General features: G+C 37.6%; 1 protein-coding gene across 1 annotated transcript; it reads left to right on the forward strand.

Annotated features, from left to right (window-relative positions):
* Nucleotides 1–1,094: 1,094 nt before the first annotated feature.
* Nucleotides 1,095–3,137, forward strand: LOC308269917 (integrator complex subunit 6-like; the record flags this gene model as incomplete). Its single annotated transcript, XM_080705474.1, has 1 exon — nucleotides 1,095–3,137. One exon carries the CDS (start codon nucleotides 1,095–1,097, stop codon nucleotides 3,135–3,137), a length of 2,043 nt encoding a protein of 680 aa, XP_080561600.1.
* Between the last annotated feature and the right edge of the window lie 13,284 nt (nucleotides 3,138–16,421).

Raw genomic sequence — 16,421 nt, forward strand, 5'->3', positions numbered from 1 at the left:
GCTAAGCATGTTTCCCATCATTTGCTCAGTCCCCTCTTAGGCTCTGCATTCTTTGGAGAATAATTCAGAGAGGGTTGTAAAAATAAAAGTCATCAATCAGCTGTAATCCCAGCACTTGTGAGGCTGAAACGAGCATCACAGGTTCAAGACCAGTGTGATCTTCTGCAATGTAGGGACATACTATTGAAGAAAAAATGACTGAGAGTGTAGCTCAGAGGTAGAATGTCCTTGGATTCAATCTGCAGTATCAAAAAGTAAAAAAAAAAAAAAAAAAAAAAAAAAAAGAAAGAAAGAAAGAAAGAAAGGCACCTCCCCCGGCCCGCCTTGGCCCAGCGGCGCGGCGGCGGCGCGGCGATCAACATGGCCGACATTTCCCCTCCGCGGCGTGAGCGGCAGCAATGAACTGTGGGGATATTTATTCAAGTTAGCCCCAGTGACGGCGGCCCGGCCGCGCCGAGCCCTGGTGTGCATTAAAGGGGACTCGGCGGGGCCCGGGAGGGGCCCCGGGGGCAGCGAGGCCCGGCCCTCCCCAGAGCCGCCCTCGCAGGGCCCGGGGCCGCTGGGACAGCTGGGGCCACTTCGGAAGTCCTGCTCTCCGCGGAGACCTTCGCACCCCCCTGTGCCGGGTCTTGTGTTGGTAGCACATGTTCCAGAGAAGTTAAAAGTGCTAAGGACGTGAGCTACCCAAAGCAGGTTTAGTCTTGGCCGTCTCTGGAAGAGTTCCCTCAGCCAAGATACAGTATTAACAGGCTGGATGGAAAGAGAACCATGCAAGGTTTATGAATGAACTGAAAAACCTTCAGGCAGAAGGACTTAGAACTCTTGGCCAATCCCTAAGGACAGCTTTTGATTTATTAAATTTAAATAGATTAGTAACTGGCATAGACAACTATGGGCAGGGAAGAAACACTTTTTTCTGGGAGCCAGCAATAATTATTACAATTACTGATGGGAGCAAGTTGACTACTACTAGTGGAGTCCAAGATGAGCTACATTTACCTCTTAATTCTCCTTTGCCTGGAAGTGAATTGACCAAGGAACCTTTTTGTTGAGATCAGAGACTCTTTGCATTAGTGTTGCGATTACCTGGCACCATGTCAGTTGAGTCAGAACAGTTGACCGGTGTGCCTTTAGATGACTCTGCAATCACACCAATGTGTGAAGTGATAGGCGGCCGTTCATACTCTGTATGTTCTCCAAGAATGCTTAATCAGTGTCTGGAATCCTTGGTGCAGAAAGTACAAAATGGGGTGGTAATAAACTTTGAGAAAACAGGACCAGATCCTTCCCCTGTAGAAGATGGGCAGCCAGATATATCAAGGCCTTTTGGATCTCAGCCTTGGCATAGCTGTCACAAACTCATATATGTCCAACCAAATCCAAAAACTGGGGTTCCGATAGGTCACTGGCCTGTTCCAGAGTCTTTTTGGCCAGATCAGAATTCTCCAACATTACCACCTCGTACATCTCATCCTGTAGTGAAGTTTTCCTGTACAGACTGTGAACCAATGGTTATTGACAAACTGCCTTTTGACAAATACGAGTTGGAACCTTCACCGCTGACTCTATTTATCCTAGAAAGGAAATCTCCTCAAACATGTTGGCAGGTATATGTGAGCAATAGTGCAAAATATAGTGAACTTGGTTATCCTTTTGGTTACTTGAAAGCTAGTACAGCACTGAACTGTGTCAACTTATTTGTGATGCCTTACAATTACCCAGTCCTTCTTCCCCTTTTAGATGACTTGTTTAAAGTGCATAAAGCAAAACCAACATTGAAATGGAGACAGTCGTTTGAAAGTTATTTGAAGACTATGCCTCCCTACTATCTTGAGCCCTTGAAGAAAGCTGTTAGGATGATGGGAGCACCTAACCTAATAGCAGATAGTATGGAATATGGACTCAGCTACAGTGTCATTTCATACCTCAAAAAATTGAGTCAGCAGGCCAAAATAGAATCTGATCGAGTCATTGGATCTGTGGGCAAAAAAGTAGTACAGGAAACCGGGATTAAAGTCCGAAGCCGATCACATGGTTTATCAATGGCATATAGGAAAGATTTTCAACAGCTACTCCAGGGAATTTCAGAAGATATCCCTCACAGACTGCTAGACCTTAATATGAAGGAATACACTGGGTTCCAAGTTGCTTTACTAAATAAGGATTTGAAACCTCAGACATTTAGAAATGCATATGACATACCAAGACGGAATCTTTTGGATCACTTATCAAGAATGAGATCTAACCTTTTGAAGAGCACCCGCAAGTTTCTTAAAGGACAGGATGAAGATCAAGTACACAGTGTTCCTATAGCACAAATGGGGAATTACCAGGAATACCTCAAGCAAGTACCTTCTCCACTAAGAGAACTTGATCCTGATCAGCCTCGAAGGTTACATACATTTGGCAACCCCTTTAAGCTGGATAAAAAGGGTATGATGATAGATGAAGCAGATGAATTTGTGGCTGGACCTCAAAATAAACATAAACGACCTGGAGAACCAAATATGCAAGGGATCCCTAAAAGACGTCGGTGTATGTCTCCACTGTTGAGAGGCAGACAGCAGAACCCTGTTGTAAACAATCATATTGGAGGAAAAGGACCACCTGCTCCTATGTCTCAAGCACAGCCAGACCTTATTAAACCCCTTCCTCTGCATAAAAAAACTACTAATGATTCAACAGCAGATGATGTGGTTGAAAATCATGTTGCAGACCAATTTTCATCAGACATCACACCAAATGCTATGGATACTGAATTTTCAGCATCTTCTCCAGCCAACTTACTAGAAAGACCAACCAATCATACAGAGGCTCTTGGTCATGATCATTTAGGAAATAATGACCTCACTGTAGGTGGATTTTTAGAAAATCATGAGGAGCCAAGAGATAAAGAACAGTGCGCTGAAGAGAATATACCGGCATCTTCACTCAGTAAAGGAAAGAAGTTGATGCATTGCAGAAGCCATGAAGAGGTCAATACTGAACTAAAAGCACAAATAATGAAAGAGATCCGAAAGCCGGGAAGAAAATATGAAAGAATCTTCACTTTACTGAAGCATGTGCAAGGCAGTTTACAAACAAGACTAATATTTTTAAAAAATGTCATTAAAGAAGCATCAAGGTTTAAAAAATGAATACTAATAGAACAACTGGAGAACTTCTTGGATGAAATTCATCGAAGAGCTAATCAGATCAACCATATTAATAGCAATTAAAAAACATAGAATGTGGCCGCTTATTTCACTATCTTCTCCAAATACAAAGTAAATACGAGACTGTTGTGATCTTTAATTCATTTTTTGACATGCATTGTTGGCTATTTGAAATACTAAAGCAAGTCTACAAATCCTTTTTCCATCATTTTACAGTGACCTTTTCTTCATTTTGGTTTATTTTTGTAATGTGAAAAGTATCACTCTAAAAAACATTTTTATTTAACAAACTAAAATTATTCCTCCAAATCTCTTGCTTGTCATTGACTCTTGCGTGTCAATTTCCCTCAGGTTCTATTTTCTTAAAACCAACCTTTAAAATTGTCACCTCTGTTAAGGTTGAACTTTGCCAAAAAAATTAAAAAGAAGTTACTTTGTAATTTTGGGGGAAAAAAGCACATACATTAAAACTAGGTAATGTTTTGTATATACAGTTATTTTGGATATATTATTGTAAGTTGTACAAATGTATTTTGAAAAATATTTAAGAAAAGCACTTTTGTTATTCCATCAATAAATGCTCTATTTAAAAAAAAAGGCACCACAATTTTCCTATAATCTATGAGAAACATTAGGACTCTTGCTTTGTAAGTTTTCTCTCAGGTGGAACAAAATAGAATTTCCTGGAAATTTAATTACTTGAGGGCTACATTGGTAACTTCCAGGAAACTGGATCCCCATTATGTTATACTCTGTTGATATCAAAACAATACCCCTGAAAACACACTTTTGTAAAAGTATACATAAGACACTACAGATTCTCATAGATGTCTGATAGTGGTGGTGGTGGTGATGGTGGTAGTGGAGTTGGTATGGATTGAGTATCCTCAATTAGATACAGATAAGATATCAGACAATTGGGACTACTGTTTTTATTTTCTCTTTCTCTTTCTTTTAAAGGCTTCAGAAATTTCACATCCTTTCAAAGTTCTAATGTCTTCCCTGCCATCCTCACTCATTTCATCTCTATAGACAGTAAGCTTCTGATGCAGGTCAGTAAAAAGATCAGTTCCAACCCAGTCTTTTGTTTGAATAGGTCCCAGAGGCCCCTTCTTTGGTCCCAGGTCTGGCTTTGTCTTTTCAGTTACCCAGATCTCATGCAACTTCTTTCATAAAAGCCTTTCTCAACAACCTCGCTCAAGCTCTATGCACAGAGATCTGGCCATACCCTCCTCTGGGTCACCTCTGTATTTTGTGTGTGCTTCTGTACAGTTGTATGCTTTATGGACATTGTCTCTCTATTAAGAACATCTACTTCCTCCTGGCCTTTAAGTATCTGCACAGTATCTAGCACATTGTATGAACTTAATAAATTGTTGAATGAATGAATGCATAGAATGTTACATTAACACTAGGAATATTTGTTCAAACATTATCAAACTTGTCAAGCAGACATATCGTCTCTTCAGTACCCTTTTTCTGTTTCTTTTTCACAGCTATTAATGCCTTGACCTGGTAGGCAAATCCTTCCTGGAACTACTCTTTTCCTTCCCTTTTTCTCTTTCCAAACTTATTTTGTTTCCTGATTAATAGAGTCTTGCTATTAAGCATAATTTTTGTTTTACCCATATGTGATCCTCTATTAGTGGCTGAGATGTCTTCCTTCACTTACTATTTAAATGTTATCAAACAACAAAATTTAGCCGGGCGTGGTGGCGCACACTTGTAATCCCCGAGCTTGGGAGGCAGAGACAGGAGGATCACGCTGGTTCGAAGCCAGCCCTACTGGCTTAAGAGACCCTGTTTCCGGGTCAACCAGGCTGGGATCAGAGCCTGTCATGAGGCTAGGCTGGTACTGGGGCCTCTGAGGCGGGGAGAGGAGCCAGCCAAGGTGTTAGTTCAGTGCAGGTGCCAGCGAGGCCAGGATCAGGGCCTCCCATGAGGCAAGGCCAGTGCTGGAGCCAGTGAGGTCGGGATCAGAGACCTCCGGGTGGCCAGGCCACCACTGGGACTATCAAGAGTGGGATAGGAACTTGCAATGTGGCATGCACAGAGAAATAGCACAGAAAATAAAATCCAGATGCTTCTCCTAATTAGCAAGAACTAGGAGGAAAGGGGTAACAGGAGGAGGTCGAGTAGTAGAAAGGGACCTATTGAAAAGCAATTAAGGTGACCAATCAGAGGGGAGGGGATGGGGAAGGATGGAATATCTTTAAAACTCATGAGGTGCGTAAACAATTATATCAAAGATAATCACCAATTAAGCATGGGATCGAGGGGGGGAGGGAATGGGATGGGGATTGGATGAGGGCTTATTGGATGATATGTGCTTGTATATCCTCTCAAGTCTTGTATTCCAAAGTGATGTATGATTATAAAAACAAGTAAATAAAAAAGAAATAATAAAAAAGAGACCCTGTTTCCAAAAATAAAAATGTATAAAATAGGTCTGGGAGCGTAGCCCAGATGTAGAAGGGCTTCCAGGAACCCCAGTACCACCAAGAAAAAAAAAATTCCTAAAAATAAAGTCTTTTTACTCAAAGACTTAATTTCATTATGCTGGGATTTCAGTCCATGTGGTAGGACTGCAGGTCAGATTTTTGATGAAATGATATTCTTCAGGTTCTCCAAAATTGTGCTTCCTCATTTCCCATAATATCAGTCTTTCAATACTTTCTCCAAGCTAGCCAATTGCTTTGACTCCAAGATAGCTTTTGGCTCACTAAGGACAGAGATAGATGTTCCATTTTTATTTTCTAGCTCACTTTACTACTTTCATCTACTCATGAGAATTCTAACATTTATTATGAAATTTCACTAAGCAGGATAAGCCCAGTGCTAACGATTGATAGAAAAACTACTTTAAAGTAGTTATCAAGAAATGAATGCTTTTGTGTATGCTTTCTCATTTTGCTTTATAATAACTCACAAATAATATTATACATAAGCAAGGAAAGAATCTTTGCATGATAACATGATAAGAAGAGATCTACTGGTCTCATGCAGAACAGCTTTCTGAAGTAAAAGAAATAATTGGTCCAGTAGAACCTTAGAGGCCTTATGAAGTTATTTCATCTAATTAGAGTGTAGTTAACAAACTTACTGGTTAATGGTTCAATAAAACTGAGAATATAAAGGTGCGTCTATAGAAAATTACAAAGATTTCTCATCATTGTTCTATCATTTTCACTAACTAGCTGTGACGTCCACCGCTTCTTGTAACAGTAAACACCTTGTTATTCTTCCATCTGCCAAGTGAGGATGCTCGCAAACACTAGTGAGAGAAACGGGGGCGTCTAGGCAGGCAGCAGAACCATGTTAGGAAAAGGATGTTGTATTTTTTAATCTTATTTATTTATTTATTTTTATTGGTGCATTGTATTCATACATCATAATGGGGTAAAAATCTTGTGTGGACATACATGTACACTTTGCCCATTTAGTCACTACCCAATTCCCATCCCATTCCCTCCCCATCCCTCTTTCTCATGCTTGGCTCAGTTGTTGACTTCGATATGCTTAAGTACATTGTGTGCTTTAGAGAATTTCCTTCTTCCCCACTCCTATCCCCTCATTTAGGTTGTCTTGTTTGCTCCTCTATAGGATTTCCTTTTCATCTAGAGTTCCTCCTATGATGCATTTCTCCCCAAAAGAAAGGAAACCAAACTACCAAACTAATGCATGTGTATCTATGTTCATAGCTGCACAATTCACCATAGCGAAACTATGGAACCAGCCAAGATGTTCATCAACAGATGAATGGATTACAAAACTGTGGGATATATACACAATGGAATTTTACTCAGCCATAACACACACACACACACACACACACACACACACACACACTCACACACTTACATCATTTTCAGGGAAATGGATGGAAATGGAAGACATTATTTATAATTGATACTGGGGATTGAACCCAGGGGCATTCTACCTCCCGAGCTACACCCCTAGCTCTATATTTTATTCCTTATTTTGAAACAGGGTCTCACTAAGTTGCAAAGGACCTCACTAAGTAGCTGAGGCTGGCCGAGCACCCTGATCCTCCTGTCTCAGCCTCCCAAGTACTGGGATTATACATGGCCATAATCCTTTAAGGAATAAGAAAGGATATTAAAAATCATCTGATAAAATCTTAAGTTTGCACATCAGGAAGTTGCAGATGTTAAATACCTTTCTATTTACAGGGGTTTAACAGATCAGAAGCCAGGTCTTGTCTGGGATAGTCTGGAACCAAGGATCTTCTGTTTGCCTCTCCATCCTTTTATCTTTCTTTAACATAATACATTTCCTAAAAAAAAAAGTAAATGGCCCAGGTGGTATTTGAACATTCAAAGATGGCTAAGGTGCCATATTTGTACATAAAAGTGGTTAATTCTTTGGCAAAGAGAAAGATGAAGCTAACTGGGATTGCTTATCTTAAAATGTTTCTTAAATGAATTCTTGATTGCGGGTATTGAAAAATATAAAATCCTGAAGATCATACTACATGATATAGACTATAATATGTTTGTTTTTACAAAGGTAAATTTTAAGTCACATATTGGCTTAGCTGCAACCTAGAAAGGGTGTTAAAATTTAAAAACAGTTTTTAAAATTTCCAATAAGTATTAAAAAGTGATCTACAAAATTCTCTGTGGTAAATGCCCTTGATGCAATAACAACAACATGGATGGGACCCCTAGCTTTATCTGGCTTACTGTCTAGTTGGGGATATAGTTAAGTAAGTGGTTAAGTGTAGTGTAGTAAATAAAGAAAATATAGCAGCATAGGGAAAAATAAGGTGTCTTGAATATTTAGCAATGGCACATCTTCTAGACATGTGGAGACTGAGAAGTTTAGCTAATAGAAGTAATGTTCAAGACAAAAAAAATCCCAAAGGGAAAGAAGTTGGCTGAATGAAAAGAAAAGTTGGCTCAGAATGGACAGTAGTTGTAGGTAGGGGTAGAAGCAAGTGGATAGGTTTTAGATTAAAAGAGGAAATAATTTTCTAGGATTGATTAAACTTATCTCCCATAAATTATTTTTCTATGGATATATCAGTTCTAACCAAAGTTATTTTCTTAGGACACAGATATTATTTACCAAAGAGTACACATATTTTGTAACCAAACATTTAGAAACATATTGGTTCTTTTTTATTCTCTAATGAAAGAATAAAATATTAATCTCCAGACAGAGTGGTTTTTGGATGTCGACACAGGATGCATGACTGTATTTAAGAATGTTGGCCCTAAGAGAAAATATGTTTTTCATCATTTAAAGCCTGTGAAACATGAAAAATGCCTTCTATTGTCTAAATTGTGGTTGTTGTCAATTGTAACTCAGAACACAGGCATTGTGCTCAGAAGCCTACTGTGACTTGTCAAATGTCATTATCAACATATTTTCTACTCCTGGGTTTCTTCAACTTTATTTTATATTTTTCTTGTTTAAAGACAGCATCTAAGAATCCAACTGCAATGCTTAGAAGTTTCTGAAAATTTGGCCAAACTGGACAGTTTTACAAAACAACTAAAAGAAAAAATGCAGGAAGTGATTGTAGCCAATTTATTCAGTGCAAACTGGCAATGAAAAATTACCCTATTTATATTTCCTTGCATGAAAATGTCTTTATCCTTTTTGGAACAGTTGATGTAAGGTCATTCAATAATAAAGTGATTATGAAGATTACTAATGCACAATCATGACCTAATAATATATAATAATTTTCAGCAATTAGACTCATCATCATTATTAATATTATTAGCTAACATTTGTCATGTTTCTACATGTAGCATACTGTGCTAAGCATTTCTATGTATGAGTTTATTTAATCTGCATAGTATTTCTATGAAGTAAGGATTCTCTACCTTACAGTTGAGGCATAGAGAGAGTATGTATATTGCTCCAAATCAGGGAGAAGTTTGAATCCTGGATGTCTGAGTGAAAGCTCACATATATACCAAATAGACTTTATAGCTCAAGATGGGAGCACCATAAAAAATTGTGAAGATAGTAAAGTAGAAGCATACTGAAGATACCACTAGAGTATGATATTAATTTAAAGGATAAGTTTCTTCAGCATGATGGATTATCATCTTATGAATGTTTTCAGGATATTTATTAGGTTAAAATTAACTTGCAGTTCTTGTGGATGCTAATAAGCTGCCCTGTTTACCTTTAAGCTGAACTTTACAAATGGTATTGTACCTTTATAACCTTGACATTTATTAGGGTTTCAAAAGTGCTATTCACTCCTTGAAAAAAATAGTAAATGTACTCCTCGTTAGAGGGCAATGAAAAAAATTCAGTGTTACATATGCTAAGTGTTTGAGTGGTTCTTTATGGCATAGCAAGTATTTTTTATATTATTTTATTTTATTCTTACAGCTCTCTAAGAGAGACAGGATGGGTATAATTGACCTCATTTTCCTAACACAGAAACTGACACACAGAGTGAAGGATGAAGTAGAGCTAGAAAATGGAACACTTATTGTATTCCCATATGCTGCTTTTCCTTGTACAATTCACAAGAAATACAGATTCATGAAATTTATGAGGGGTAATATATAAGGAGATAAATTCAGTTCCCTACTGGGTAAGTTAGAATGTGAGACTTTTCTTTGGCTAGTTAACATTACTGAATATGACTTGGTTGATAATGTCACCACAGACAGTGAAATTCCCAATTACCTCAACTCAAATTTATGGCACATGGCAATTTCCAGCCCTACTCTTATGTCAGTGGAGGATGCAGCTTCATGAACTTCAGCTCTCCCTCTCGCCCCACACTGACACACCATAGAAGGAGGACAGATGCTTAGAGACAGTTGCCTTGGAAACCTTCAGAAAAACTTGGGAAGCACCTTCATTTTCTTATAGAGAGAACTTGTTGACTTCCTTACTTCCTTCCTTCCTCTCTCTTTCTCTTTTTCTTTTTTCTTTCTTCTTTCTCTTTTCTTTTCTATTCTAGTATTTTATTTTATTTTATTTTATTTTATTTTATTTTATGGTAATGGGGATTGAACCCAGGAGCATTCTACCTCCTAACTACATTCCCAGACCTATTTTACTTTTATTTTGAAACAGGATCTCTTTAGATTGATAACAGTCTCACTACTTGTTGAAGCTGTCCTTGAACCTTTGACTCATGTCTCAGCCTCCAAGTCCTGGGATTATAGGCATGTGTCCCCATGGGATTTTATTTTTTATATACTTTTATTGATGGAATGTAATTATACACTATAGTGAGATTCAAAATGACACTAACACACTTGCACACAGTACTTGGTGTATTCCCCTGTGGATACTTCCCCTTCCATCCCCTCACTCCCCATATGTTAGTGAGATTGGTGATGAAAGCTTCTCTGGACATAACCTTATATGAACTGTTCCCTTCCTCAGTATTCTTTTCCACCTCCTCCTTTCCTTTTTCCAGACCCCTTCCACTATTTTCTTGTTTTCACTCTTCATTTAACTACAATCCCTTTTGTTTCCTATTTTTGTTCTAGCTTCCACATATGAGAGAAAACATATGATCCTTCACTTTTTTTTTAACAGAGGTTTTTAGAAGAATGTGTCCTGTTAGCAAATAAAGCTAGAGTAAAATGTTTTGGAATTAGGGGAAAACTCCATTTCACCAACTCCTAAGGAACAGATTTATCTCAAATCCTTATTTTGCCACCCCTGAAATACACATTAATTTAGCATCTTTTGTCTTATGTCATTTCCTACCATTCTGTAAATCAGCTGGATCATGTAGTATGCATGTGCGGGTGCCCAAGAAATAGTGTTAACTTAAAACAAATGCCTGAAGTGGTAACTGTATATGAAGTCAAGTGGAATCAAATTTAAATGGCAAAATATATTAAAAAAATGCAATGCATAATAGCCAATCAGATCTCAACTTGCTATTTTTTTAAATTAAAATAAAATGCTAAGAGTAATTTTACAATTATCACACACTGTGGGAACTTTGTAGACTTCAATTTTTGTCATAAAAAGTTATTTTCTTTGATTGAATACATATTTCATTGTCATGCAACTGCTTATAGTCTGAATCTTAGAGAGCAAAATTGTCTGTTGTCTTGGTCAAAACAGCCACTCACTGCAGATCTGGAAGGCAACAACCTGAAGGGAGTAAAATGGCATAGTGGTGATGGGCTGATGTAAGGCCCTTTTAGAAAGAGAGATTGAGGTCTGCCCAGGGCAAACACTTCATGACTCTGGCAGGGCGGTCCAGACTCTGTCTCAGAGATGTGGGCCTTAATCAAATTTGTTATAACTGGGGTTAGTTCAACTCCGTTTTCATTGTTACCCTTAGCAGTATCTATCATGGGTCTGCCACAGACTAGCTCTGTGACCTTGGACTGATGCATAACCTCACTGAGTCCTTCTCTATAGTGCAATCAATACACTTCCTGTTCTTTTTAGGTCTTTCCTAGGAAGACTGAGAACAAATAATGCAGGAAATGTGAAGTTGTTTTGAGTTTCTCAGAGGAAAGGCACATTGCATACTGGAAGTTATTGGTATTATTAAAGTTAATGATTAGCAGGACTTTGCAAGAAAGAGCACGGCCAATCAAGAATTGAATATTTCCTATAGCAAATCAACAGAGTTTAGCTTAAATGGTATGGAAGTTCTTTTGGAGCAGAAACAAGGTTCTGGCATGATAATGTTTTTGTTTGTTTTTAGGGAAGGTACTGAAACACAGGTGGATATATAACCTACAGAAACTTTTTTTTTTTCTTTTCTAAATTGGACCTGAAGGTTTCTAAGTTCCGGGTAAAACCTATTTTGTTAGTTGAAACTTGCTTAACCCGGTGACTTGCTGAGTAGCTACAGTTTTTGTTTCCATCATATTGCCTCCTTCCTTCTATTCTCTTTCACACAGGACTGTAAAGTAATTCTAAAAGCCTGTGTATTCAAACATCTCCACTCAGCAACATGCAAACATGTAGCATCCAATTCTTTCCAACGGCTTATCCACATTATTTTCTCTTCTACGCACTGATGGGTAGAGTGGAATCATGATTTTACAGAAAAATACCTCCATACACTCAGACCATTTGGGGATGTCACAATCAATATTATTGTCAATGTCTTTCCTACCCTTTCATGTGTGCTTGCTGGAGCCTGGGGCATAGGTGAGGACTAGCTGGTCCTCTGAGAGACTGCATATGGAATTGGGGGCACCTCTGTGGTTAGCCATTGCTTCTTCATCTGAACTGCAACTGACTGCTTGTTTAGGTACATACTTGGTGTGCCTAGTTTCTAAATGTTGGCTCCCTGCTGTGACACTTAAACAAATGCCTTGGTGCCTAGTGGGCATTCTCTCTACAGCCTTCTACCCTCAATACCCTATGGAGACAGCGTTAACTCTCCTCACACACCCTCATGGTTCCTCTCCAAGTGCTGCTGGGCTGACCACCAATATCTACCTCTGCAGTCTTCTCTGGGTCCTGACAAAATCTCAGAAACCTTGCTATGGGACTTCAGCTAAGAAAGAAGTTCTTGCTCCTATATTGTTTGTAAGTTCTAGTGCTCAGTCAGTAGCCAGCTATAGCCTGTGAAATGTCTGTTACTTTCATGAAAGAGCAAATAAAGAAAAAGAAGAAATTTTATCAACCTATAAATTCTCACCTTTGATTTCCCCTTTACGGAGACCCCCCTCTGTCCTCCAAAAATTCTCATTATAGTTTATTTTGCGATAAATTTGTGTTCATTGGATAATCTTCCTGCCAGATAATTGGCAGGGAGAATGCTTCTCTACTTCATTTCCCTACACCACCCTCAAGTGGATTTGAATCTTTTAGAAATTAAATTTAAAGAGTTATTTATATCTATTTTCTCTCGGCTGGCAAACAATACAGGTAGAAAAAAATGCCAAGTGTGGTACACTGAGATAATAGCCAAGGTACCCTGAATGATCAGGTCAGTGCCTGACTTGGAGCACTAATTTTATTTTTGTATAGCTATTCCTGTTTCTACAACTTTTCTATGAGTCTGAGATCCACTTAACGTTCTTTGAATAATCATTTTTAATCATTGTAAGCCTATTATCTTTAATCTTTCATTTTTTTCTGGGTTTGATGTTTATAGAGTTTAGCAGAGAATTAGCATTACTATTGTATATGTTTTTACAAAGTATTATCCATCGTATTCTTAGAGATTGTGATTTTTAGAATATAAAATATGAAGAATATTGTCATTGCAACATATGTGGCATTATGCAAGTACACAAGTGTTGTTTTCTGTAAAATAAGAGGCAAGAGATTTGGAATTTGTGAAAAGGGAAGTACAGTAACCATTTCAAGTGATTAATTTTATCAAGTAATGCCCTCCAATTGCCATCTCCCTAGGGATATCTGCTCCATTCAGGCTTAAGGCACATGAAGCATTTCCTACTTTTCTATTCTTTCTCCACTTTGTAACTGACCAGTCTCTTCTTTGACTTTACATTTGCATTTTCATTATTATCTTATTTTACCTTTGTTGTTGTTGTTGTTTTTGTTTTTAATATTAACCTCACTCCGCACACACACTCAATTTCACGGCCCCTTAAAGTCTTATCTTATTTGCATTGCTTTCTCCAGTGTCAAGCCCATTGCCTGGCACTGAGTAGGCAGTGGATATTTATTTGAAGAAAATAGTGAGCATTGTAATTTTGATATGATAATTTTCCCCAAACTTCATCTTTGCTCAAGTCAAATTTCCAAGAGAGATTCTATGCACGATTTACATAATTCCTCATTAACCTTTCGTGACTTATTTGGCTTTTTACAAAACCTCAAATCCTTCTTAACTCCATCCTTTCCACATTTTTTCTCATCCCCTAAGCTCCTCAACATAAAACTGCATATAACTCATATGCAGGACACCAGAAGAGGCTCAGAATTCATGGCTATTGTTTCAACCTTTAAAATCTCTGAAAAACCTTGGCATTAATATCAGCATATTTCAAACCACTTTGTACTTTTACTTTTTCTGGTCCCAATCCATTGCAGCAATGTTCAATCCATTGACATAGGGGGAAGCTTTTGATTGATCAATGACAGGTGGTTTGTGTTGGTTTTGTTTGACATTTTAAATATAATTTGACGAAGAGAGAAGTTCGGATTGGACTTAGACATGCCTTTCACTTTATATGCTTAGAGCCTAGCTTCCAAAGTTCTGAGATACAGTCATTATTCTAGTCTATCGTGTAAAACACTATTTGTGTTATCTGTCTCAGAATTCTGAATTTCATGCTGTGAAATATGGGGGTTCCATTTTATAACACTCCCTTTCTAGAACCTACTCTTTATTTTCAAAGAGAACAAGGGTTGTAGTGGAAGAAAAGAATGAGGATAATAATGGCTCCATTTTTACAAGCACCCTGTCAGGTTTTTGTGATGTAACCTCTGTAAATTTAAGTAAAGGCAGGTGAGAAAGACCCAGGGGCTCCAGCCACACAAGGCTGCCCTACATGTACCCACTGTTCTATCTAACCCTAACTCTCTTCTGGTCTTTTAAAGGAGAAAAGAAAAGGACATGAATAGTTCCTGTCTGTTATACTGCAGACTGGATAGAATAAATCACAGAGGAAATTATACGTCTGGGATTTGGAAAACATTCATTATAACTGATCATAGAATGAATTGACATGGACTGGTGAAATGTTCTGGCCTTTCAGTAGATTTAAATATACAGAACAAAGGCAAGGACAAGCAGTAGCATGACCTTGATTTCCAGCCAATATTTTTAAATATACTTTTATGCTTTCTACTACATTTTTAGTTTTTTTAAATGAAATAACTAACTGAGATCCTTGTCTAAAAACTATATTAAATATTAAATTGTATAAAAAGATACTATCAAGGCATTTAAAATTTAGTAGATGTTCAGGGGTCAGAGAAATAAACCAAATTACAGTACAGTGTAAGATTTAATAATAATAACATTAAACAACCCATGTACATCAAATGATTATGATTGCTTTAGCAAATACTCTTCTTTAATCTTCATAACTATCCTATTATTATCTGCATTTAAAAAAAATTACTGAGGCACAAAGAGGTTAGGCAGTATTCCCAAGGACACACAAACAGTGAAGGATAAGCAGAATTTAAAAACAGACAATTTGGCATCCACACATGTGTGCTTCATGATCCAGCTGATTTACAGAATGGTAAGAAATGATGTAAGACAGACAGTAGATACTAAATTAAAGTACATTTCAGAGATGAAAAAATGATGGTTTGGGATAAATTTGTTCCTCAGGTGTTTGGGACACATTTTATTTGCCTGTATGTTGTTTAGAAGCATGTCTGTATATTTTTAAAATTTTAATTATTTGCCAGTAGCTAAATATGGAAGGATTCCTATATAAATATACAGATTTAAATATCTTATAATTCTAAAGATTCGGATATCCTTGTCCCAGATTCTTGTGAGAAAATATTACCTGCTGCTGCTGAATCATCTCTGTTTACTTTAAAAGTGGCCTTTCTTTTTAAGTTGTCACAGTCCTATAGCTCCCTTGCTTATTCCTGCACGGATACAGAGTGTCAGATGCCATTCATTTATCATCCTGTTTTTGTAATGCTATCTTCTTGTCATATGGTTAGGGAGAAAATTATTTCTTGTATTTGTGTCTATGTAGTGTGAGAAAAGAAATATGTGCAGATACAAGGTGTTTATACTTACTCACTCACTTGTGATACCTACCAGATTTGTGAACCTGAGGTTATAAACCATCTAGTCTATGGCACAAGGCTCACCTGGACAGTAAGACTCTGTTGAAAAACAAAAGAGATAATTTACTTGGGTCTCAGAGAGTAGATGGGAATTTTGAAGGCTGAATGAGGCAGAGTGAAGTATGTTAGTGAAGGTAGAAAGGTTAAATGGGTAAAAATCAAACTGCCATTTTTACAAAGTATAGGTTCAATAGCAAAACAAGCATTACTCAAGTTTTGGAGTTGGTTTGATGGTTTTGGTGGCTTCTGAGTCTGAAATGCATGGAATGTTTAAATAAGTCAGGATATTTTAATTGAAGGGCCTATTGTGCTGTCTCTTCTCTGTGTCTTTTTTACAAACACACAGAGACACATATACACACGCGGACACATACATACTCAGATGTACATACAAAGAGACATGCATACACATTTTCTAATCAGTACATATACACCTATACATGTGCACATGTACATACATCATACCCCCACACACTCACAGGCATATTCTTTTTTTCCTTTGAAAAAATAGTTTTAATGGCTTAGGGAATAGGATGAAAC

The sequence above is a fragment of the Muscardinus avellanarius genome, assembly GCF_963383645.1.
Source record: "Muscardinus avellanarius genome assembly, chromosome: 1".
Lineage (NCBI taxonomy): Eukaryota > Metazoa > Chordata > Mammalia > Rodentia > Gliridae > Muscardinus > Muscardinus avellanarius.